This window comes from Rhinolophus sinicus, linkage group LG05, assembly GCF_036562045.2.
Source record: "Rhinolophus sinicus isolate RSC01 linkage group LG05, ASM3656204v1, whole genome shotgun sequence".
In the NCBI taxonomy this organism is placed as follows: domain Eukaryota; kingdom Metazoa; phylum Chordata; class Mammalia; order Chiroptera; family Rhinolophidae; genus Rhinolophus; species Rhinolophus sinicus.
Window position 1 is genome coordinate 139695244 of NC_133755.1, and position 25078 is coordinate 139720321.

Consider the following 25078-nt stretch of genomic DNA (forward strand, 5'->3'; position numbering starts at 1 on the left):
AAATTTCTCCCCCTTTTATTTCTGGTTGTTGTAAATACTATCATTTTTTGTAAAAAAAATTATTTTGATCTTTAAATATGAAATTAAATGTTAAGTGCCTTCATTAATTTTCTCCATCTTTTATAAAGATATTATTAGAGTATCTTTAATTACTAGAACCACTTTCATTGAATACCCATTTGACAAGTAACTAATGAGCATGTATTATGTACCAGGCCCTGGGGATGCATAAAATGATGCGTAAAATACACATACCCATACTATCTAGAGGGAAAGGCAGGTAAGTATTCAAAATCTAACTGTAATGCCGGGGAATCAGTGCTGAGGGAAGCAGCACAGGATGCGATAACAGTGTCGAGAGGGAGCGTCTAACTCAGACCTGGAAGGTCAGGGGAGGACTCATCCGGCAAGGGAATGCCCAAGCCAAGACCTAAAGGATAAGCAGAAAGGATAAAGAGGACGAGGAGTTACTCTGATGAAATGCGAGGGAGGAAAATACATCCTAAACTGAGGGAAAAGCATGTTTAAAAATCCAGAGGACAAAGAAAGCTCAGGGCGTTTGAGGTTCTTCAAGAAGTTCACGACATCTAGGTATAGAGCGCAAAATGGAGTGTGGTTTAGGAGATGAATTTGGTGACAAGCCAAGGCCTTGTCAGCTGTATTAAAAAATTGAGAGCAATGTGACTTAGCAACTAGAAGACTGACACTCAATTTACTTATTAACAAAGAGTGCAGTAAAAACAGTGAGTGGGAATGAAGATGGGAGGTAGGAGGCCGCTGTAGGATTCTAGGTGAGAGAGTGGTGGTCTGCACTTTAATAGTGGCAGGGTAAATGGAGAGAAATACAAAGATTCAAAGGATACCCTGAACAAAGAACTGACTAGATATACCAACTGTTCAGACCCCGGGGGCGGGCAGGGGGTTTAAATGGAAGAAGGAGACAGAAGAAGGATCAGGTATCTCTCATGACTTTGGCTTCAACAATTCGGTGAATCAGATACACTGAGTAGTATCATAAGATATCAGACGTATAAGATAGGAAACAGAGCAGGAGGAAAGGTTTAGGAGGATAAATGATGAGTTCAGTTTTGGACATTTAATTTGAAGTAATCAGGGAACATTCAAGTAGGGATTCCAAAAGGGAATAAGATAAATGGGTCTGAAACTTGGAAGAGATCTGAGTAGGATATATAAATTGGGAGTTACTGGCCTAATTGCTGGTAAATTGTGGCCATCAGAATTATAGAGACTGCCTGGGAAAATGTCTGGAGTAAGAAGAGAAAACCTTGAGCAATATCAGTGCTGTCTTTAAGAGATGGATAGGTGTTGTATGAAAGGAAAGATTAGCACTCCCCTTGACAAGGATGGAAGAGGCGCTTGAGTCTAACAACGAGCATCGAACCATAGCTTGTGGTTTTTTAAATAGATGGGTAGAGGCAAAGGACCCTCCCATGGACTGTGTAACAGAGGGGCCAAAAATGACCAGTGCCATTCTCTACTTTTCTTTGTGATGTCTGGTTTTGTTCCTGTAAGCCATCCTGTCCTGAAATTTTTCCATTAAGCTACCCAAGAGAACCTCTTCAAACTTTTCCTCTAGGCATGCATATTTATAACAAACTCTTCCCATGCCATCGCCTTTCCTCTCCTCTCATTTCCATCCAATGTGCATATCCCCACCAGTTACTCAGATCCCAAGCCACGTGTTCTTCCTTCTGCCATCCTTCTTGGTTGCTAGCCCAGCATTTCAGTCACCAGTCATTACTCAAATCAAAATAAAATCAGCTGTGGCCTTGAACTGAGCCCTTTATTATGTTAAAACAGAAGAGACATTTAAACTATCTATTGCCCCTTAAATTCTTAGAAGTTTTAAAATACTACAGTCTACTCCTAGCATATATGTGAACAACATCTAGAATAACTTCTTTAAATCACAGGTATAATTAATATACTGAAATCTAAGTTTCTGCTTTAAATAATAATCTATACCTGGTTTTTTAAAGGATTAATTTAAATAGTTCCCACTGAAGTTACTCCTTGTAGTTAATAAGGAATTACTTACGTTGTTCTTCTAAAGTCTTTCTGAAGTGTGGGGTATTCTGGCATCTTTCTAATATCTTCCCAGTCTTTATCTTTAAAAACAATTGAATATTGTTATAGTTAATAGTGTGCTACTTTTATCAAAAATCTCCTGGTTATTTTGGTTTAAAAATATATATGAAAACACTTAAAACATGTTTTTGAAAAGGAATGATTTTGAAATATGACTCAAATATTTTGAAAAGGAAAATAAATTACCTGCAGGAAACCCCATGACACTAAATATCCTATCTAGTTGATCATGATGAAAGGGATTGCTTGTTTTTATATCTTCCTGACGACAGTGAAAAATAGGTTCCGAAGTCAACAATTCAGCGAATATGCAACCTATTGCCCATATATCTATGAAGAAAGAAAAATACATAGTTTTTGTACATATTTATTATATTTCTTCGGTTATAATTCCTGGGTATAATCACAACCTATGTATAAAAATACTTTTCAGTGAAGCAATATGCAAAGTACATGTCCATTAAGTAAACATACACATGAGACATGAACAGCTGATCATCACACAAAACACTAAAAGCCAAATAAAAAAGCATTTACTTGTATATTTCCTGATGAAGCTGAGCTTGGGAAACTCAATTTGGTAAGCAATGAATTTACTTTCTATTTAGGCAAAAGCCTTTCTAACCACTATTAATAATTCAATTACTAAAGCATTCAGCAAATAAATACAGGACATAATACTCAAGATCTGATAGACTAAAACAATGTCATCATCAGGAATAGCAATACATTCTTTTAAAGCCATCAAATGCATGATGACAGAGCACCATTTCTGAGATGTGAGTCTAGACCAAGAGTACAGACCACATAAAATGATCTGGAAAAACTCAACTTTTTTCTAAAAGACTACCAACCTCAATTTTTTCAATAAATTGTAAGGTCTAGAAGCTGATAAATATACCAATAGACATCAGTAGAGGTAAGTGTTATCTAAATGTATCCACTTGGCTGTTTACCCAACCCTCCAACACCTCAGGATAAAGTTAGGCATCTTTAAAAGTTTTACTAACTATTTCAAATCACCAGTTATAGATTATTCTATTTGGATTTTATACATCGAAAAACTAATTTAGATTCTGAGACTATATTATATTCACAAGGCTTTGCCAAATATACAAGTGAATTAATTTTTGTGAGATGTATATTCACACTTACCCATTTAAATAAATGCTGTTTAATAAATTTTTTTTTAAGTTAGTAATGCATGGACTGTGGTATAGTATAGAAAAGCACAGTGTTGAGTAGCCTACTGAATGTGGAAATCACATTCCGTAGACAAGTTAAATAAGAAAAAAAGTCTAATTATATCCATTAGCTAGAATTAGTGTTTGTGAGCTATTTTATAAACCAAATTGCCAAATGGAAAAAAATCATATAGTAATATCTCACATGTCTGACTCCATTCAGGAATGGTTCCCTTCCACATAAGTTAGCGTTTTGGATAATGGGAACATATCCCTTCAATAACTATTTTTTATTACACCACTACCTGCCATCCTGAGAGGCTATAAAATATAATTTAATCTTTTTTAATGACAGAGGAGGGTCACCATCATCATGAACATCCATCACTGAAGAGTAAAGTAGTAACACTGCTCCGTGTCTCCTTTTTAATTCTCTCTCTCCCACATCCCACTGCTCATCACTCTTGCCCCTGATAGGACTGACTCCGACAAGCCCATCTCTCTTCCTGCTCGCTGCCTCTGCTGTGCATTCAGCTGGGACTATGAACGTATGTTGCTGCTCATGCCAATTCCTGGTGTGTCCTCAACTCAATGGACAGGACCCAGGATCTGGATTTCCCTGAGAATTGCTAAGAGAAGGAACCTGTGTAGCTGGTAGTGTTACATTCTATGGTTTCCTGCCTCACATGAGCCTCTAATTTTAAATGGTCATCTGGTCCCTGTACCATAGATACCCATCGCTCAGCTCTCTTTCCTCTACTAATGACTTGTTCTCTTGTCTTTCTGTCTCTCTCTCACACACATACACACTCATACCTACACACAGCCACCCTACTCCCCCACTAAATGTCATTCCATAAACTTCTACTGACATTAATCATCAAACTCTCTTATTTCTATGCTTTGAATAGAAATAACATTCATTTCCGACATACGACTACGGAGAAGAGTGAGAATGAGTGAATGTGTGTACATTCATACCAGTATGTCTGCTGTGAATAGACTTCAAACATAAAGATAACCAATTTGGAGATTATATTCTTTTTCTGTGTCTTAACTTTTTTCCCAACTTGTATCCAAAACGGATAATTGGAACTTAACTAAAATTAGAAATTAGTGCTTATGCTTTTGTCTTTGGTTAAGTGGTAAATCTCATTTACTAAGCAAGTAAGTTACAAGCTCGTTAAAATTCAATTTCAGTTCTCCTTACCCTGAGAAAACAAGAAATATAGTTGGTTTCCAATTCATACCCAATTATCTTTATTTCCAAAATAACACATTTATTTTTAATCTCAACAAGAAGGCAATTAATCATAAAATATTCATAAAATCGTGCTTCTCAAACTGTGGACTATCAAAGAGTGTGGACCATCAAAGTGTGTGGACCACATACAACAGAATCACCTAATGGTACATACATGTTAAAAATGGGCCTCACCATGGATTTTGTATAAGAATTTCTAATAGGACAGACTTGGTGGAAAGTCACTTCGTTTGTTTAAGAAGGTTTTGGCTGAATTAGCCTTTTCTTAATGGAAATCTCCCTTCTAGATACAGACTGTATCAGTGCTTGATAAGAGTCCAAGACACATGGATTCTGCTGCTATCATACTTTCGACCTTATGCCCTGGGTCTCACCCTCAGTCCTGTTCTAAGACACCACCTGTTGCTTCCCACTAACACTCCCGCCTTCTCTGGCTCACTTTCAGTTCTTCCTAACCTCTGATGCCTTCTGAGATTGTCTAAGAGATTTTACTGTTCTCAGTAGAAAGAGAGACCTAATAACAGCAGAGGCAAACATAATTCTAAAAGTCTCAAGTACAGCCCTACAGTAAAAGTCACTCACTGAAATGTAAGTAGAGTCAGGCTCTAATGTGAACTCATTCTAAGGACTACTCCGTCCCTTCCACTTGCAGTCTGCAGTTCTCCTTTCTTCACCCTTCAGACAGCTACCATTGTAGACTGCTGACAGTGTGGCCATGCTGCCTCTGACATGGAGCCTCACTGGGCTCAGCTGCTAGCAGAAGGGTCTAAAGAGGGCAGTGTCACACTCCTCTTCTGTCAAACACATCCCGGCTTTCCCCACAGTGCTGAGGAGAATCACGGGATTTTCCACTAATTTAACAAAATTCTTCAGCAGTATTTAGGAAGCATTAAAATACTCCAGCCCTCATAGACACAGACAATGGTTTGGTGGTTGCCAGAGGGTAAGGGGGGTGGGGGGTAGGGGGTGGGAGATGAGGGTAAGGGGGATCGAATATATGGTGATGGAAGGAGAACTGACTCTGGGTGATGAACACACAATGGGATTTATAGATGATGTAATACAGAATTGTACACCTGAAATCTATGTAATTTTACTAACAATTGTCACCTCAATAAATTTAATATAAAAAAATAAAATAAAATAAAATAAAATACTCCAGCCCTGTGCTAGCACCTCAGTCCCTGGACAAAGTATACATGTGTTCTGGATGTCTGTGAGTGTTGCAGAAATCAGATCTTCCAATGAATGAGGACAATTTTATTTACATTTTTATTTCCCTTTTTACTGATGAATAAGTTAACTATCAGTCTAATCTTTCCAAATGTAAGAATTTTCTTTATAGGTCTTTGGGTGTCACCAGGTTTTTCATGAGCTTAACAGAGAAAGGGTGTTCTTCCCTGTCTGTAAAAGGAAACTCTAAAGAAACATACTTAGCAAATTCAGGTACCTTATAGAATTAGCCCTTCTTCACAGAACTGTACTATTTACTCCTTACCTAGCCTCTCTTTTTACCTCCTTTAAAGAAATCTCTAGGTTTGAGAAGGGCTCTCTCTTCCTGACTCCCTCAGCTTGCAGCTGGACCCTCTGAGGACAATACAGTGTCCAGGTAACAACATCTCTGACACTTCTGTTCTGAAGCAGACTTTAAATCCTACAGAGAGCGTGTTTAGAACAGATTTTCTTACTCAGCCGTTTTTACTCGGAGAGATGGGAAGATGTGGAGCACAGTTCATCTACCCAGACTCTATTTTCTATGGCAGAATGGAGAAACTGCCATTCTGACAACTCTAATGGCGAGAGAGAAAGATTAGTCATATTATTTCTTGCTTAGGAAAGACTGACTGACTAACTTTACCCCAGACAGAAGGAGCTCTTCCAAGACCACATTACTCCCATTTTTCTTTTTGTGAAGAAAACAATTCTAAATCTTTCTCAAGTTCTTCTGATCAATAGTAGGTAAGTGCAAAATAAAATTTGCATGCTATCATTTCCATAGCAACTCAATAGGATCAGATACCTCTAGTCTCTGACAGAAAATGCTTTCTTCTTTGAAAAGAACCATTTTCTCCTACACAGTTAAAAATCCAAATCTATCAGACTATAAAATCTAGGAATATAGAAGACAACAGGACTTTTACAAAGAGACATAAAGTGATTTTTACAAAGCAGCTTTATTCTTATTATACCATTCGGTATTTATGATCATTTGATACCAACATAGCAAATCATTTTAGACTAACTTACCAATGGCCTTTGTATAATGCCTTGCACCAAGTAAAAGTTCTGGAGCCCGATACCAAAAAGTCACAACTACTGGATCCAAATCTGCTAGCGGCTTGAGGGGAGAATTGAATAATCTGGCAAAACCCATGTCAGCTAAAAAATAAAACAAATTAATATCAAACTCAGTTTGGCATGCTATTGGAACCATGCAAGGTTGATGACAAACATTACTAACCTTATATAATCCTTTTCCTCCCTTTTCAACCAGTGGTCTGTACCAGGTACCCGATTTCTTCTTCTGAGGTAGATACTATTATTGTGAGTATTTTACGGACGAAGAAACTGAGTTTTAAAGATATTCTGACTTTCCCAAAGCTACTAAGCTACTTTCATAGAGCTACTAAGTACGAGTAAGAATTAGAATCCAGGTCAGACTTCAGATTTTTGTCTTTCAGAGACAATTACAATAATATTCTTAGACTTGGTGTGTTTTTTTTTCAACTCAAAGGTAGTCTAGATGCACCGACATGAAGCGCGAGTATGACCAGTGCTTCAATCGCTGGTTTGCCGAGAAGTTCCTCAAGGGGGACAGTTCCAGCGACCCGTGCACCGACCTCCTCAAGTGCTACCAGCAATGTGTTCAGAAAGCAATAAAAGAGAAGGAGATTCCTATTGAAGGACTGGAGTTCATGGGCCAGGGCAAAGAAAAGCCTGAAAGCTCTTCTTGACCTTGACAGTCACCTTGAAAATGGACTCCTAAAATAAGGAAATTGAGCACTCTGGATTTGGTGAAGACTGTGAAGATGGCCATTGATTTAATGAGTTTAGGAGGCAGTGCTGTTATTTCCTCCTCCTTGATGTTTTCTTCTCACTTGTAAAAGATGATGAACCATCACTCTGCTTTGGGATGATTTCTCATTTGCTCTGGCAATGTGCAGGAACTCAATGTGCTAAAACTGACTTTCTTGGGATTGTGGTTGCAATATTTCATCTGGGATCAGCTTTGAATATACCTTTTATGTAAATAATGATAAACATGTCAGGATGATCAGGATTTCCTGACCTCGAGTTATGCTGCGAAGAACATTAGGTGCACTGTACTGGGGTCACTGTTGATGAAGGCAACTGGTTAGAACCTTTTTTCTCTCTCAGGGAGCTAATGCTCTGAAAAGGGATCCCAGCACAATAGTTTTAATCAACACTTGGGAGCAGTTTTATTTTTATATAGTAACTTAACAGTTAAGCTTGCTGTTGGTCTCGGTAAGCCAAAAGGAAGCTTTTAACAGTGAGTTCCTTGCCTTAACAAGAGGTGTCAGATCTCAGATTAAGATGCGAAAACTTCAAGAATGTCAGACTGAACACCATCATAGTATAGTTCAGTAGTTAAGATCCTTGGAGTGTACTATGGAGGAAGAGCCTAAATTGCAAGGATTTGCTGTTGCTAGCTTTCAACCCGAGTCAATGAATTAAATCAACCTGTATATCATCAAAATGCTGTATCTGGTTAAATGGGAGAAAAGAGTTTGCTATTTGCCTTGTTTACCCACCTATCCTGTAATGTCTGTAATCATGAAGATGGAATAAATTGTTAACATTTTAGTTTAAAAAAAAAAAAAAGATAGTCTAAAAGTTTCCATAGTTAATTATGACTTCTATATAACTATACATCTAAAAATGGATTATATCTTATAGTTCAGTGTGTGCTGGGTTAAGTGGTCATGAGAGCCAATCTGTACATATGTTTTCTTAACTATGAGTTCAGTGGCATCATGTGGGTGGTTTGAAATTGGCTATGGTGGGAATATTTACATCATGGAAAATGGAAAATGCTACAAATTGGGGCTTTTTTACCCAGAGAGCCAGTTACCAGCACATCGCACATGTTTCCAAGAACATGTAGAAAATATGAGATAATTTGTTGTAATTCACAAAGGTCTATACCAAAGCTAACTGATTTAAATATTACTAAAGGAGGATAAAAATAGTAAAAAGAATATTTATTACTAAATAAGGTCCCGGAGACTATCTTATTTTCTTAAGACTTCATAAAGAAGAAATACATTATATCTACAAAGCACTTTATAGAGTTTACAAACGGTGTTCATATACTCCTACACCAGATATTACTTAATATAATCATAAGAATGCTGGTTCAATAAGTATTTTTGGTCCCCACTTGTGAGAAAGACTCTGAGGCCCATGGTCATAGGGACAGTCAGTAGAGCTCAGTACTCACATGAAAACCAGGTTATAATCTAGCACCTGCGTCCTTAACCACTGACCTGACATCCAGTAAGTTATACATGTCATAACTGTATGTCACAAAGGCAAAATCACAAGAATTATAAACCACTGTAATTTAAAACATAATATACACAGTATATTTTGATTACAAGGGGCACCAATGTACTATAAAAGCACAAACAATACATAAAATTTTAATTAGAGAATCATTTAATCTAAAACTAATATGTTATGATAAAACATATTAAGATTTTAATTTACAGTGATATTATTTCTTTAGAGTTTAATAATTTATGAGACTTTCTAAAAATGCTTTGGAGAAGCCAGGTCTTAAAAAATAAAGCTATTCAAGAAAGCCTGGGCTAATGACTACTCTTCCTTAACTAAATTTCCCTATAGCAAACAAGTATTCAAAACCATTTTACCAATATTACACCTACTTCAAAGCACGGCTTTATATACTTAATGGATACTAATGGTTGCTGATGGCAAAGTAATATGATGGAAGGCTGTTCGATCCATTGAAAAGCATTTTGTTTTGAAATAAAGGCCAAAGACAGTATTTCTCCCCTTATTCTCTACCTCTTTACTTTTATCTAAGCCACACCTATTCACTGTCAAATGAAATCAAGGCCAGAGGACACAATAAACATTCTTAAAAACAATTCCTGTTTATTGTATAAACTTCGAAGGAATTTCAAACCATTTTTCAAATAATTACCGATTTAGACAAAAGGTAACTAGCCTAAACATTACTAACAGCTGTTTTCCTAAAATTAGATATGCATGAAATTTTCAATTCAATTGGTAGCAGTAGTAAAATTCTGGGGTGGGTGCTAATTAGGCAGTATCCAGTAAGAGAAAAGCAGCAAAAGACATTGTCTTCCATCAGGGAATTTACATGAAAGTGAGTGACAAGATATACAGAGGAGACAAAAATAAAAAAGGATAAGTACTGGAAGAATAAAGGAAAGTTGCTATCGGTTTCTATTTGACTCTAAGTCCCTTGAGGGAAGAGCCTATGTCTCTTTCATGGTTTCATGCGGAACGATGTTTGATACACCTCTGCAGAAATGGACTAAATTGAAAGTAGAGCTTGAGCTGGATTCTGAATGATGACTTGTTGTGACTAGTAAAGAAGGCAATAAACATTGTAGGCAAAGCCTGGGAAGGCTTTGGGCTGCCAAGCAGGGGAAGGCTAAGATATAGGGAAGTGTATAATGTGTTTTACATTAGACTATTCTTATCAGCCAAAAAGAACTGTATTAAAGTGTTAAGCATGGACACCAGAGGATTACTAATTTTTTAAAAATAATGTGCAATTAAGACAAAATTTAAAGCAATTTAACAACTAGATTATTTGTTTACTTGACCTCTATTATTAATCATTGCTTACTTTTAACCCTGGTTTTATCCCTAATCTTGGATAGAATTACAATCCTAAAACTCTTAACAGTAAGGTAGTTAACAACTAGCCTGGCTAGAATGTAGGATTTATGTTCAGAAATAGTACAGATATTTGGGAGTAGTAAGGAGAAGAAGACATTAAGTTTGGGTGACTGGGTTAAATGTGATGACAGGTACTTAGAAGGGAAATTATAAGATGATGAATTTGCTTTGGAATAATGGAGTATAGATTGCCAACAGGGCAACCAAATAAAGATGAAGATTTTATCGAGGGGGAGAGAATAGAATCTGAGATCCAGTTCTTAGAATAATTTTCATAGAACCCAAGATTGTAAGGCCACAACTTATCAATTCCCAAAAGAAGTAATTATACAGGGAGACCATGTCCCAAGCCAGTGCCTAGAGTGTCTTGAATAAAATGCGGAAGTAACAGCAAAAGTAATATATAGAAAAACAGAATTATGCAATGGCATACAGACCAAGAAAAAAGACAGTCTCAAGGTCAGACTGGTCAGAAGAACAAATGGCTAAGGCAGTAAAGGAAAATGGTGACTAAACACAGGCCACTAGATTTGGTAAGACAGAGGTCAAAGGTGTCCTTTTAGAGAGAAGTTTCAATTGAGGGATGGAATCAGAGGCCAGATTATAACAAATCAGGGTGAGTGGAACCAATGGGTGAATATCATGTGTTCTAGAAGTAGAGGAACAAAGGAAAAAATAGAATGAATTGTAAAAAAAAATAAAATGGGTATGAGAAGATTTATTTTAAGACTGGGAAGCATGCATGCTTGAAGGTGAAGGGGAGAAACTAGAGACGGGGAGAATGGAGATCCTGTAAGACGAGGAGCTTAGGGACAGGAGGAAGACATTTAGAAGCTAAGAAGGGCATTAGATGAGACTTAGGAGGAAAGGGTCACTCTTTTCTCTGACCGTTTCAAAGACAGAGCTGTGCTGACAAAAAGTGGTCAGTGAGGTCACAGCACGAGACAGCAACATTTATAGGAAAAGAGACTCTGGACTTGGAAAGGCTGAATAAGCTACAACTTGTCTAAATCCAGCTTTCCTTATCTGTAACATCTACCACAGAGGGCAGCTGTGTGAAACAATGAGGTAACACGCAAGTGTCTGTCACACTGCATAGTAAACTGTTCATTTGACTGTCTCTCACAGGGAGGGACCATCCTTTAGCTAGCTCCCTTTTACTCTCACCAGAGTCTAGCAAAAAGTAGGTACTCAAAAAATGCCTGTAAGAAAAAGAGGGTAGAGTGAGTGAGAAACAAGTGAAGAGTGGTAGGAAGGGGATGGAGAGAGAAGAGGAAGGAAAGGGGAAAGGAAAGTAGTAACTGTTTCTTAATCAACATCAACAAAACTTTAGAATGACTCTGAATCTCAGTAAACTCAGGGTAGAGGCTTAAATAAAGGGAAGTTGGTTTAGAACAGCTTCTTCAGGAACTGGGATAGCAAATTAATTGAGGAAGTAGAAGACCAAGCCGCAGGCCAGGCTCGGTTGAAGTAGGACAGAATGAATTTGCAGTAAGTCAAGTTAGCACAATTTTGTACCACCACTAGCATGATATATCCTAATAGCAAAGACAGCAGGTTGATGAAACAAAATTTATTTTAAAATCCTTCTAAAAAGCATTGAACATTCAATAAATATAACTTCTATTCAAAGAAATTAGAATAAGTAATAACTATGTACAGTGTCAGATGGGTAATAGACTTATTGGAGTTGTCACTTTGTGAGGTATATTCATGTCTAATCACTATGTTGTTTTGTACATCTGAAACTAATATAATATTGTATATCAATGGTAATTGAAAATTAAATTTAAAAATAGAAAATATAAAATAAAACTGAGGTATAAAAAAACTTCAAAAAAATTAGAATAAAGAATTTCTTAGCTCATTTTCTCCCAAATTTGTCATGGGCAAAAATGATGCCAATTTCTTTTAGAAACTTCAGGGTCGTAAAGGAAATTTTAACATACAGATTAAGACTCTTGTCAGTGCCTTAATCCAAGACTGGCAAGTAAGAAAGTCTATAAATATATATATTCATTTGGAAAACATATATTGGTACCTGGCCCAGGGCATGTGTGGGGCAGTGAGCAAGATATCTGTGCAACTCCGTATGCATTAGGTCAGGGTGGGAGGGATGTATTCACAGGAAGAATGTTCCGTAAAGCTGACACAAAGCTAGGTTTAGGGGATTGTGTTCAGGGTGACGGAGCAGGACGGTAACAGCGGCATAAACACACGCTTGGGGTTTTGTACGGGCATGAATTCTTTGTGGGCTGGCTTGCCTCAGTTTAGAGTTATAAAACCTTATTTTGTGAATAAAGCTGAGGGGTTTCACAAACTGTCTCTCTACATTTCCCAACATCTTTTCTAAAAATATTAAGAGGAAGTAATTTTAAAGTTAACTACTTAAATAGGAGTATTAAAAAGGGAAACCATTTTTGCAGTCACTTCAGTTTCTTAATAAATTATTTTAGAAATAATTACCTACCTATTTTGACTCTCCCCCTCTCAGGACCTTCTCCCATTACTAGGATATTTGCTGGTTTCTAGAAATAAAAATAGAGCATTCAAATTACTATGTTTATTCTTTTGACATGCTCTAAAATGGAAAAAAAATTTCTTATGACAATATCACTTCTGCATGTTCATCAAAACTATAATCAAATACCAAGTGCTCTCTCCATAGTTAAAACATTTGACATCCTTGAGGTTAACACTAACTTTCCACAAATATCTTTGCTATGGAAACATCTTATTTTCAAAATTATATCATATAAATAATTACAAAGGAATTAAAGCTATCGTTTCTATTTACCCCATAGAAGTAATGAGTAATAATCTAAAAATCTGTATAAATTATAAACTGTCTGCTTGCTGTCCACAACAGAGTTTTTGTGGTTGAAAAATTATATACAAAATTTCAAACCACAACATAATTACCTTCATTTAAATGAATCAAATGGAATATTCCTTGCCAAATATTTCTAAACTACTGAAGGAAAACATAATCAACATTCAACACACTCTATTAAAATTTATACGTGTTTTCAGCTGTAGTTCATGCAAAAGTGAGAAATTCCAAATATAATTTCAAGATGTAAGAAAATAAAAAGCAAGGCTGATACAAAGCTACATAAAGAGAAGAGTAGACTGCAACGTGTCCACCATCTTTTAAGTCATCCTCATTTTTAGCCATTTGGATACAGAGGAGCTGTGGAGATCGGCCTTTGGACAAGTAAGTCTCTTCTGTAAACTGTTGTCCAAGGTCTTCTCAGCTGAAATGGAGAGGGAGTTATGGAGCTGAGTTAACATCTTAAAGGAAAAATTATTAGGACTTTGTGACTAGTTGAAGTCAGAAGATTAAGACGAGGACGATACAGATTTCATGAAGGTTTTGAGTTTATGTGACTAAAAGAATGACGTTGTCTGTATTAAGTTATGAGAGGTACTGGTTTGGGAGGGGGAACAACAAAGAGAAGGAGATGACATACTATTCAGTTTGAGGAAGGTGAGATGCTGACGCATCAAGGGAATGGAAATTGGAGGATTTGGATTTGAAAGTTATTGTCAATGGCATGTGATAACTGAAGACAAAAGATAAGATTAGTTTACCATAGCAGAAAGACAAATTAGCATCAGACAAACCCAAATATTAAAAATTCAAGTTTGACAACGATTTATCAAAGATCCATTATGTATAAAACATTGTACTGGAGACTTTCAGGAAACAAAGAGAAGCCTTTGACTTCAAGGAGCTTAAAATCTAGTAGGGAAAGACAGACAGACAGCTTTTTAGAATATAAGGCACTATGAAAAGTACCAAAATTGCAAAATCAAATGCAGGGAATGAATGATTCTTCTCAGTGAATGTTAGTCTTTAGGAAGGAGATGGCCTTGGATGAATATAAGGATGACTAAGATTTTGATAAGCAGAAACAAAAGAATGACTTTTCAGGCTCAAGGAAACCTGTCAATAATGATGTGGTCACATGAAAACACAGACACAGCATACTAAGAGAGCCTACCAGTGTTTTGATGTGACTAGATAATGGAATGCTCAGTGTAGAAATAAGACTAGAAACTATGTTGGGAATAAAATGCCACATTAAAGAAACGAGTTTATTCTATAGACTAAGCTGAGACAGAATAGTGAGATAATCAGATCTATATTGAGGGAAAAATCTCTGGTAGCAACTGGAAAGGATGGATAGATCTCAAAGTAGAGAAACAGAGTCCAGTTGGATGTGGGCTACAATAGTCTAGGGAAAACTTATGGGCACCTAAACTGTGATGATGGTCATGGAGGAACGTATCAGAGCATTTCAAGGTAAAAGTACAATACTTGGCATGGCTTTTTTACACCACCTTCTCCACCGTCCCTAGTCATTCATTTAACAAATACTGACTGAGTACATACTAAGTATCAGGCAGTGGTTTAGATGCTAGAGATACAGCAGTAAATAAACCCAGGAAAAATCCTTGCCCTCATGAAGCTTACATTCTAGGGGGAAGACAAAGGCAATAAACATACAGTACATCAGCTATTGATAAGTACTGTGGAAAAAGAAAAACAAGGAGAATACAAGAGATTTCCACGTCTGGCGTTATGGCTGACTCGGTGCTCTGGGGAAACCTGTCATTACAAAAGAAACACATGCTGCATCAGAAACATTCCTTGAAGGATCCCTGATCTTACAAGAGGTCTACAATAACCCCCAGCCTCACCCCAAATAATGTATCCTTGTGGCTGGACAGTGGCAGAAAGGCAGGATGGCCTGAGGGCAGGTGCCAATAACACACTTCAGTGGAGAAACTGACCTTGGGCCACCAGCAATGCAAGGAAGCTGAGCCTGCTACCCCACAACCAACCAAGACTCTCAAGGGGACTAAAGTAAGCCGAGATGCTACCAGTAGAAGCAAAAGAAAATCCTCTCTGGAGGAAAAATTCCTAACTTAGGCCAAAGGGCTAAAACAATACATTTTCATGCTAAAAACATTATTTTCGTATTGGATTAAAAGCAAAATCCATTCATATACTATTTACAAGAGATCCACCTAAGTGGAAGCATCATAAAAGCTGAAAGTAAAAGGCTATTAAAAGATGTATCAGGCAAACTGTTAAAAGAAAGCTGGATCAGATACAGTAATATCAGACAAAACAGCTTTTAAGACAAAAGCATTATTAGTAGAGATGGTCACTGTCTAATGATAAAAAGTTCAATTCACCAGGAAGAGCAACACTCCTAAACTTGTGATGTACTTGAAACCCATATAGCAAAAATAAATATAACTTTAGGGAGGGAAAAAGATCAATGATAACACACTTTTCTCAATTATTGATATGTCAAGCAAACAAAAGATTAGTAAGATACAGACTATCCAAAGGACACAATTAGCAAGGTTGATCTAGCAGTCATATATATAACTTTTTACAAAATAAATAGAGAATACACATTTTTCTTAAGCACACATGGAACATTTACCAATACTGATTATGTACTGGCAGGTCTCAAGACATTACGAGGAATTGTTACCAAACAGGCTATAAACAATAAAGGCATATGGATTGGAGAGGCAAAAACAAAACTATTCTTATTTGCAAATGATATAATTATCTACATAGAAAACTCAAAGTACTTATAAACAAATTATTAGCAGTAGGAAGGGAGTTTAGTAGGATGTCTGGCTAATAGAACAACATGAAAAAGTCAACTGTAATTCTACATATCAGCAAAAAAATGGTAGGAAATATAATTTTTCAAAGGCAGCATTTCTAAATCAACAACAAAAAGAAAACCATTATAAGGTGCCTAGGAATAAATGTATCAAAGAGTGTACAAGATTTTTATACAGAACATCTTGAAACCTTATCTTAAATGACATTAAAAACCCTAAATAAATTAAGAGCCCATGTTTATAGATAGGAAGACTTAATATAGTAAAGACATCGATTCTCCCCATACTTATCTGTAAATTCAATGCAACTTCAATCAAAATCTCATCAGGGTTTTTTATTGTGGAACTTGAAAAGCTGGTTTAAAAATATATGTGGAAGAGCAAAGAGCTAAGAATAGCCAAGATACTGTGAAGTGTTAGCAGTACAGGATGAGGAGAGGAATCTGGCTCAAAACATGGTATCAAGATTTATTTATTAGGTTGGTGCAAAAGTAATGGTGGCTTTTGCAATTATTTTTAACCCTTTAAACCGCAAATACTTTTGCACCAACCTAATAAAAGCTATAGTAATTAAGACAGTATGATACTGATACAGGGATAGACCAACCAATCAATGGGATAGAACTGAGTCCCTAGATGGAACTGTGATAGTGAAAGAAGAGGAACTTCAGGTTAGTGGAGAAAGAAGGAACTACTCAATACATGGTGCTGGCACAACAGGTTATCCAAATGGGGGAAAAAATAAATAAAATGAGTCCTCACCTTATACCACACACACATAAATGTCAGGTGGGTTAAAGACGTCAATGTGAAAAGCAAAACTTTAAAACTTTGTGTGTGGGGCAGCCGGATGGCTCAGTTGGTTAGAGCGCGAGCTCTCCACAACAAGGTTGCTGGTTCAATTCCCTCATGGGATGGTGGGCTGCGCTCCCTGCAACTAAAAATTGAAAATGGCAACTGGACTTGGAGCTGAGCTGCGCCCTCCACAACTAGATTGAAGGACAACTATTTGGAGCTAATGGGCCCTGGAGAAACACAGTGTCCCCCAATATTACCCAATAAAACAAAATAAAAAGTTATTAAAAACAAAACAAACTTCGTGTGTGTGGGCAGGGCGAGGATATAGGAGAATATCTTCCAGACTCTGAGATAGGGAAGAATTTTTTTTTTTTAACTAAAGTTTATTAGGGTGACAATGGTTAGTAAAGTTACATAGGTTTCAAGTGTACAATTCTGTATTACATCATCTACATATATATCACATTGTGTGTTCACCACCCAGAGTCAGTTCTCTGGGAAGAATTTCTTAAAGAACATACAAGAAATAATCATAAAAGAAAAGACTGATAAGTTTGGCTATTAAATAACTTCCAATCATCAAAGATGAAGAAAGTAAAAAGACAAAGCACAAACCAGCTACACACTGGTGAAGTACTTGCTACACACATAAGTAAGAAAGATTTAGTATTCAGAATAAAGAACTCCTACAAATCAATATGAAAAACGACCTTATAGAAAAATGGACAAAATGTCTGAACAGGTATTTAACAAAAGAAGAAACATGCTTAACCACTAAGCATATGAAAAGATGTTCAACCTCAACAATAATGAAGGAAATGCAAATCAAAATCACAGTGAGATACTATTTTACACCTAGGAGATTGGTTAAAAATTAAGAACTACTGAATAGGACGTGGGTCTGGGGTAACTCCAACACATTGCTGGTGGGAGAATAAATTGGTACAACTTCTTTGGAAAAGAATTTGGGACCATCCTGCAATTGAAAAATTGCTTACCTTTCGACTCAGTAATTCCATTTTTAGATCAACTAGAGAATGTTCACAGAAGCAGAGTTTGTAATACAAAAAAATATGGACACAACCCATATTTCTAGCTAAAAGGAAAATGGAAAAGTTAATTGTGGTAGAGTCACACTTGAATTTTAAAACAGCAGTGAAAATCAATGAATTACAAATAAAGGGAAAAAATGTTCAAATCTTGGAAGCATTACATTGAGTGAAAAAAGTAAATTTGAGGAAACTACAACAGGATGCCATTTTCATAAAACTTAAAACCAAGTAAAACTAAAGAATATACTGTTTAAGCATACTACACATGTGATAAGCTTATTTTTAAAAAGGAGTGAATAACAGATTCAAAATTCAGGATATTTGTTTACAAAGGCAGAGGGATGAGGGGAAAATATAAATTTAAACACCATTTAAGTGCATTTAACTTTTCAAAGCATTTTCACACAAATTTCCTTTTTCTTAACAGAAATACTCAAGGGCCTGCAGGGCTAGAGGCAAGTCTCAGAACAACTCCATGGAATCCCCAAGATTCCACACTGAGTTGTGTTTACAGACACTGTACTTGATTTTCAAAAGGCTAACTTGAACGCATGGCAAACGCATACGCATTAAAGGAAAAAAAAAGACACTGCAGCTGATGCACATACACCTACATCCACACATACAAACCTAAAAGAATGAAAAAAGAATACCAAAATTGCTCTGACCTAGTTACATCCCAATTAACACAGACTATGCTTTACTAAAACTCCTCTTCTTACTGTGAACACAAAATGCCAGCTGTGAAAGAAAGTGATACTGCTGGGTTTGCACACTTTAGTTACCATAGAAACGGTAGAAATGGCAGAACTTGGATGCTTCACATTTAAGTTACCAGCAATAAAACTGGATAGACAAATCAAGGCTGTAGGGTTTGTTTTAGTTAAATTATATTTTAAAGGTAAAAGTCAGGGAATACTATTAATAAACAATATTCTTGAAATATCTGTATTTTAGCAAAATTCAATTAATTCTTGAATTTACATTTACATGTACTCCACCTGCCTTTTCCTTTTATAGAATCAATTTTTTTTCACAAGGTTAAAATTATTTCAGTTAATTGGCACATCGTAAATAGAACAGCCTAAAGATATACAACTAACCAGCTACATTTGCTTTGCATTCCCTACCCCAGGACATTTGCAACAAAAATATGAAACCCACAAGATGACTCTTAGCATCACCAATAAAGATGGAAAAACACAAGCACAATTGTCTACAATCCTGAATGATAGGAACAAAACCAATCAGAATATCAGACTAGTTTCTGAACAATGAACAGTGTTGGCCTAATATTAATGGCTACAGCCATTCTTTTATTTAAATATAGAAGTGACATCACTCTCCTCACATTTGATACAGAAATACACTCCCAGGAGAAAACCCTCAGTTTATGTCCCTTTCTCTACACTGTTCTCCATTGTTCACCTTGAATAAATAAGATTCTGTGTTGTAACAGACAGGGCAAAGAATTATCTGAGAGTAGAGACATGGTTTTTTTCCCTTAGCAAACAGAAATAGTCACTTGCTTATAGCATCATAACTATTTACTCCTTAAAAGAACCTCAATGAAGGTAGAGAATTTAAAAATACAGACATTCTGAAATTGTGATCGCAACCTCCTAAAGGGCAGGGAAGATATTTCTTTCACCAATTTATGTATCGACTGAAATCCAGGCATATAATATAAATAAATATTTGTTGACTGAATGAACAAATAAATAAATGAACAAAAAATACCAATGGATAGTACTCATAGCCCTTTGATAGGCAAGTTCTCAATTTTAAGAGTTTTAAGAAACTAGAGTAACCACTTACCCCATAATATGCCAAGCTCACTTCTGAATACAGATTTTTTAAAATCTTGATTCTAGCTTATTCCAGGGTTTCAACCATCACCCATGTGCTAATGACTCTGAAATCTGTACCCCTAGGTCTCTAAACTATGTTTCTTAGAGATATGTCAACTATATGCTGCCCATCTCCATAATCATCTCAAACTCACTTGTTCGAACTGAATTTTTATTGCCCCTCTTTCTGGTATTCCCTTCTCAGTCACTCAATCAACAAAACAGAAGTCGATCATCCTGTGTGTATCACTCAAATCTAATTAATCCTCAGATCTGGTTATCTTACTTCCTAAATATTTACCTACTAGCTCACCTCCTGCTACCTTGCTTACCTGTTGTAATTCAGGCCTTCATCACTTCTCAGCCAGCTCATTCCAACAGCCTGATACAGCTCCTACCCCTCCACCCTCAAACCAGTTCTCTATATCCCTGTCTTTTCTTAAGCAAAAACCTGACCAGCTCAGCTCCCACTGACCACAGGAAAAATCCATACTTGGACACATGGCAGTAAAGGTCCACTAGAATCTGGTCCCGACTTGTCTCTTTGTCTTCTTTCTCTACTTCCTGCTTTGCCTCAGTGATTCCCAAGTGCTTGTGGTTTCTTACCCCCTGCTCTCCTTCGCGCTGTCCCTCCACCTGGAATGCTCTCCCCACCCACTTCTCCCCTTCGCCTTATAAACGCCTCATCCTTTTAGACTCAGCTCAGTGTGAGTCCTCCAAGAGCACCCCCATCCCAGCTGGCTAGGTATTCTCCTTCTGTGCGCTCAGAACCTCATGCACAGCTGATACCTGAATATACCTCGTCATTTCTTTTTTAAACCTTATGATCCTATGATTATCCATTGACGTATATCTTTCAAAATATGTTTGTAAAGCATATATTCTAAGTCTATAAACCAGTCTTCCCCCATAGAAATCCAGTTACAAATGAACAGTCCAAATAAAAATGACAAGTTCCACAGATCTGTAAGTGCCATACTTTAGGCATATTGTGGGTTAAATAAGCTTTTGTATTCAGAGAACCTAACTACTGCTTAAAGTGCTGTTTCTAAGGGAATAATGCCTTGCCAGTTCGAAATTGCACATCTACAAGTAGATGCAAGCCATCTTTAAATCAGGAGCAGTCTACAGTATTAAGCACTGCAGTTAATTTCTTTTTGCCTTAAAATGGTCTAGAGGTATGTGTAATGAACAACCATGCTAAGCAAACCTTGGCGTTCACAGTAAACAACACCTGCCAACCCAGCCCTGCAAACAGTGAACAATACACTTCTTTGTCTCTGCCTTTTAGGAGTGGTTACAGGCCTGAACAGCAGAGATAAGGTTTTCTTTTCTTTAACAAGAAGCAATAAAAAGCAGTCATTATAAAAAGCTTAATGCGAGACAAACACATGTATCTAGAAGAATATTTACCCAACTTCAAGGTCACTAAGATAGTATAATCAAGATATATTATTCCACGGTGACAGCAATGCCAGGAATAATGTCACATTCAGATTCTATCCTGTTCATCAAAGAGTACAACATATCTGCAGAGAAGTAACACTCACGTAGAAAGCAGTTTTGTATTTACATTTGTGATATTCACATTCAAATCAAATCACTCAGTCTTATTATCATGACAAATTAAGAACCCAGGATTAGAATCCAAGTCTCTCAGAGACACATTCCAGGCCAGGGTTATGAGAAGCACACTTGGAAAATGCACAACACTTAATTGATTTATGGCCCTTACCTCTAGAAGACTTCTATCCAGATATGTGCTTGGTTGAGAATATGATCACACACAAATTACCATCATATATAATCTCCCATTGAAATGACTCATCAGTCCTCGCATGCCAGATCCCCTCTTTATGAAGATACCATCATTCTCAATAAGAGATCTTGAATCATCCTACAGTGCTAGTCAAATAGAATGCCCGTGGTGGTGATTACCCAGCTCTGACAGTTAAGTTCATCCTAGAAAAAAATGCTACATACCTCATTGCTGAATACCACTACGGTCATCTTCGACGTACTCCCCTTGGGAAGCTATGCACTGATGCCAACACCTAGTCCACCCACCCCTCAAAGCAATTCTGGAACTCTTTTTCTGGAATGGCCATCAGAGCCATTGTTGTATTACCCTTGATGTCCTGAATGTCATCAAAATGTCTTCCTTTCAATATTTCCTTTATCTTCGGGTAAAGAAGTCACTAGGGGCTAGATCGGGTGAGTAGGGAGAGTGTTCCAACACAGTTACTTGTTTACTGGCTAAAAACCCCCTCACAGACAGTACTGTGTGAGCTGGTATATTGTCATGATGCAAGAGCCATGAATTGCTGGCAAAAAGTTCACACCGTCTAACTTTTTCACTCAGCCTTTTCAGCACTTCCAAATAGTAAACCTGGTTAACTGTTTGTCCAGTTGGTATAAATTCATAATTAAAACTCCCTCTGATATCAAAAGTTAGCAACATCATTGCAAAAAAGTTCTTGAACTTATCAGAACTTGTTACATTTGTCCAACTTTATCAACGTGTAATTAAAATGGGTACATCATATTGTATATAAATTCTACCTCAATAAAATTGATTTAATAAAATAGTATGCCTGAATTGATTCTTCAGTTTTAAACACAGGCCTCAAAGTACTGGGACTCCATCTGTAGCCCTTGGTTCCTAGCCAGTTCCTGCCACTGCTGTCACTGTGGAATATATCTTGACTATACAGTCTCTGTTTAAAAAGAGACAAATGATCCTAAACGGAGTCACTTCTGCTAGGCCTCATGTCAGCAAACCAAGTTTAACACTTAACTGCAGTTGCAGATTCCCAGGAATGTAACCTTTAGCCTGTCCATGTGGAATTGCCTGGTCAGTACTAGTGAGCTCATCCGTCAGACAGGCCCCTTTCTTTCCCCTTAGGAGGGAGAGACCCTGCCTGAAACCTGCATTCTTTACTATTAATTTCCTTTTTTCCACCCCTTTCTGCCTTTAAAACCCTTTCCTTTTCCACAGTTCAGCAGAGGTCCTTTTTATTTGCTAGAAGGGATGCTGCTCGATTGATGAAAAGGTGAATAAAGCCAATTGAACCTTTAAATTTACTCAGTTGAATTTTGCTTTTTAACACTTTTTAGTGACTTTGAAGTTAGTTTGGCAAATAGCCTTCCATATACATGTGTTTGCCAATACAGGCTACGAAAACGTGATGCCAACACCAGGGATCATCAAAAGAGCCCTGTCCCTGAGCTGAACTTTCAGAGGCCTCATGGGCCTCTGTGAGTCTAAACATGTCCCCTTCGAAGGTGGCCCTCTTGGAAGTGTGATGCTTAGTGTGTACCACCGGCCTGTGAAACAGCTGGTAGAGCATCACATTCTAACTCAAAGTGACAGATGTACAGGACTCCCCTGAAAGCTCCAGGTACTGGACTTATGGTTATGGATGATGGAAAAGCTGTCATGCCAAAAACATCACAGCCCATATCTAAAGAATCCTTCAGTAATACCTTCTTACATGCGTAAGGTGTGTGTCGCAGTACCCAGAGCATGGTAAGAGACATTACCTCATCTTCAGCAGGCCTCGGGTAGAACAGCAGGACAGGAGTCACCGTGCATGGATGCTGATGTCACTACCATCAAAGGCCTCACACTGCAGACAGGAGGGGCTGAGCCACAGACTACCGAGGACCCAGCTATAAGGAACCAGTTAGGAAGCAGAGGTCATCTGCAGGAACACTAACGTGATTCCTCATTATGGCAAGGTCTGTAATTATCCAAAATTACCTAAAATTGCAGGTTAGAGGATAACCAAGCCACCCTTTACTTTTTCATTGCTAGCTCTGCATTCTGAAGAAAGGAGGATGATTAAGTCATATTAAAAGAAATACTGCATTCTGTCAGAATTATTTCGGAAGAATGTTAATAAGTCAAATGAAAAATAATAAATAGAAATTCATTTGATTAGCATGGAACTGTTAGAATGAAAATTAAGCTATTTGAATCACTTGCTAATTTTGATCTCATTTAAGCAAAATTTTTTTAAACATTCATACTTTTAAATATGAAGAGTTGACAAAAATATTAGCAATATTTAAATATAAACAAGATGAAATATGGCTTTTTTTTTTTTTTTTAAATACCAAGAAGCATATTTCACCTATTTATAGTAGGGTTCTACTTTGTAAAGCAGAAGGGACTATGGAGAATACCAGACTAAAAGAATTGTGAGAAAAAAAGTGGTTTTTAAAAAAAGGGCATCTTTGGGTTGCTGATGGGATCCAGAAAGGATGTACAGAAGTTTTTACAGAAGGGAAATTAGGAGGAATTCCGGAACTCTGCAGCTGAGACTAGGAGGTCGAAATCATATAAAGTACCTATAATTATCATTTCTGAAATGAGTAAACTGAGGCTTAAGGATCAAGATTAGCTATCTTAGAAATATTTTTTTAAAGACTAGGATCTCAAAGCTCCCATATCATTAAAACTAAGCAAGGCTAAAACCTAAAACATTACTAAAATGCTTACAAAATGCTGGCATGATGGCTATAGCAAGATTTTAAGGGTTTCTTTAAGGTATAACAACACATTCACCTCATCAGGCCCATTTAGTACAAACAAAATTAAAAACCCGATATATCTCCTTGTCAGACAAGGTATGAAGAGAAGCTGTGCTGCACACAGAGATTTCTAGACAATTCTCCAGCCACCAAGCACTTATTTTAATCAAACTATCATGATTGACAACAGTACAACCCTTTTCTCTTCCAACTGAGTAGAAACAGAGGGCCACCTCAGACTTTCCTATATTGGACTCACACAGTTTCTAAAGAGGCTTCAGGTGCTCTCTTTATCTTTAGCTAAAGGACGATAGCGTTTCATGCTTCCTCATGGTGTCCTGTCACTGCTTCTCAACTAGCTGTTCAATTCAGCAACCATGGAAAACGATGTTTTTGCCATCATTTAAATTGTTGCCTTTGTTTTACACAAATGAATGAAAAACAGAAATTAAAAAGTACTAACATTAGTGATAAGCATAGGCCTCAGACTGCATGACAAAGAGGAACTCTCTAGGTATGTTCAAAATGAAAAATCCTTGATTTCAATAGCAGGGAGGGGAAAAGCGAGGAACATACACTGAATTCTGGAAAGAAAGCACTGAAGACTATTTGTAAAAGGGAAGAGACAATCGGTACATTATAATGCGTTTAGCTCTCCAAAACCAGAACTACCCCCAAACTCTTACAATCTGTGCAAGTTTTATACAT

General features: G+C 37.0%; 1 protein-coding gene and 1 pseudogene across 4 annotated transcripts in view; one reads left to right on the forward strand and one right to left on the reverse strand.

Moving 5' to 3' along the window:
• CDK19 (cyclin dependent kinase 19) overlaps nt 1-25078 on the reverse strand; it is a 130561-nt gene that overhangs the window by 12651 nt on the left and 92832 nt on the right. For all 4 annotated transcript variants that reach the window (XM_019735007.2, XM_074333445.1, XM_019735006.2 and 1 more), the window contains 4 exons: nt 12947-13004; nt 6805-6936; nt 2296-2439; nt 2060-2129 (listed from right to left, as the gene is read on the reverse strand). In XM_019735007.2, the coding sequence (XP_019590566.1) occupies nt 2060-2129; nt 2296-2439; nt 6805-6936; nt 12947-13004 (404 nt within the window). The remainder of the gene's footprint in view (nt 1-2059; nt 2130-2295; nt 2440-6804; nt 6937-12946; nt 13005-25078) is intronic.
• Nucleotides 1324-1420, forward strand: LOC141571991 (U6atac minor spliceosomal RNA; annotated as a pseudogene).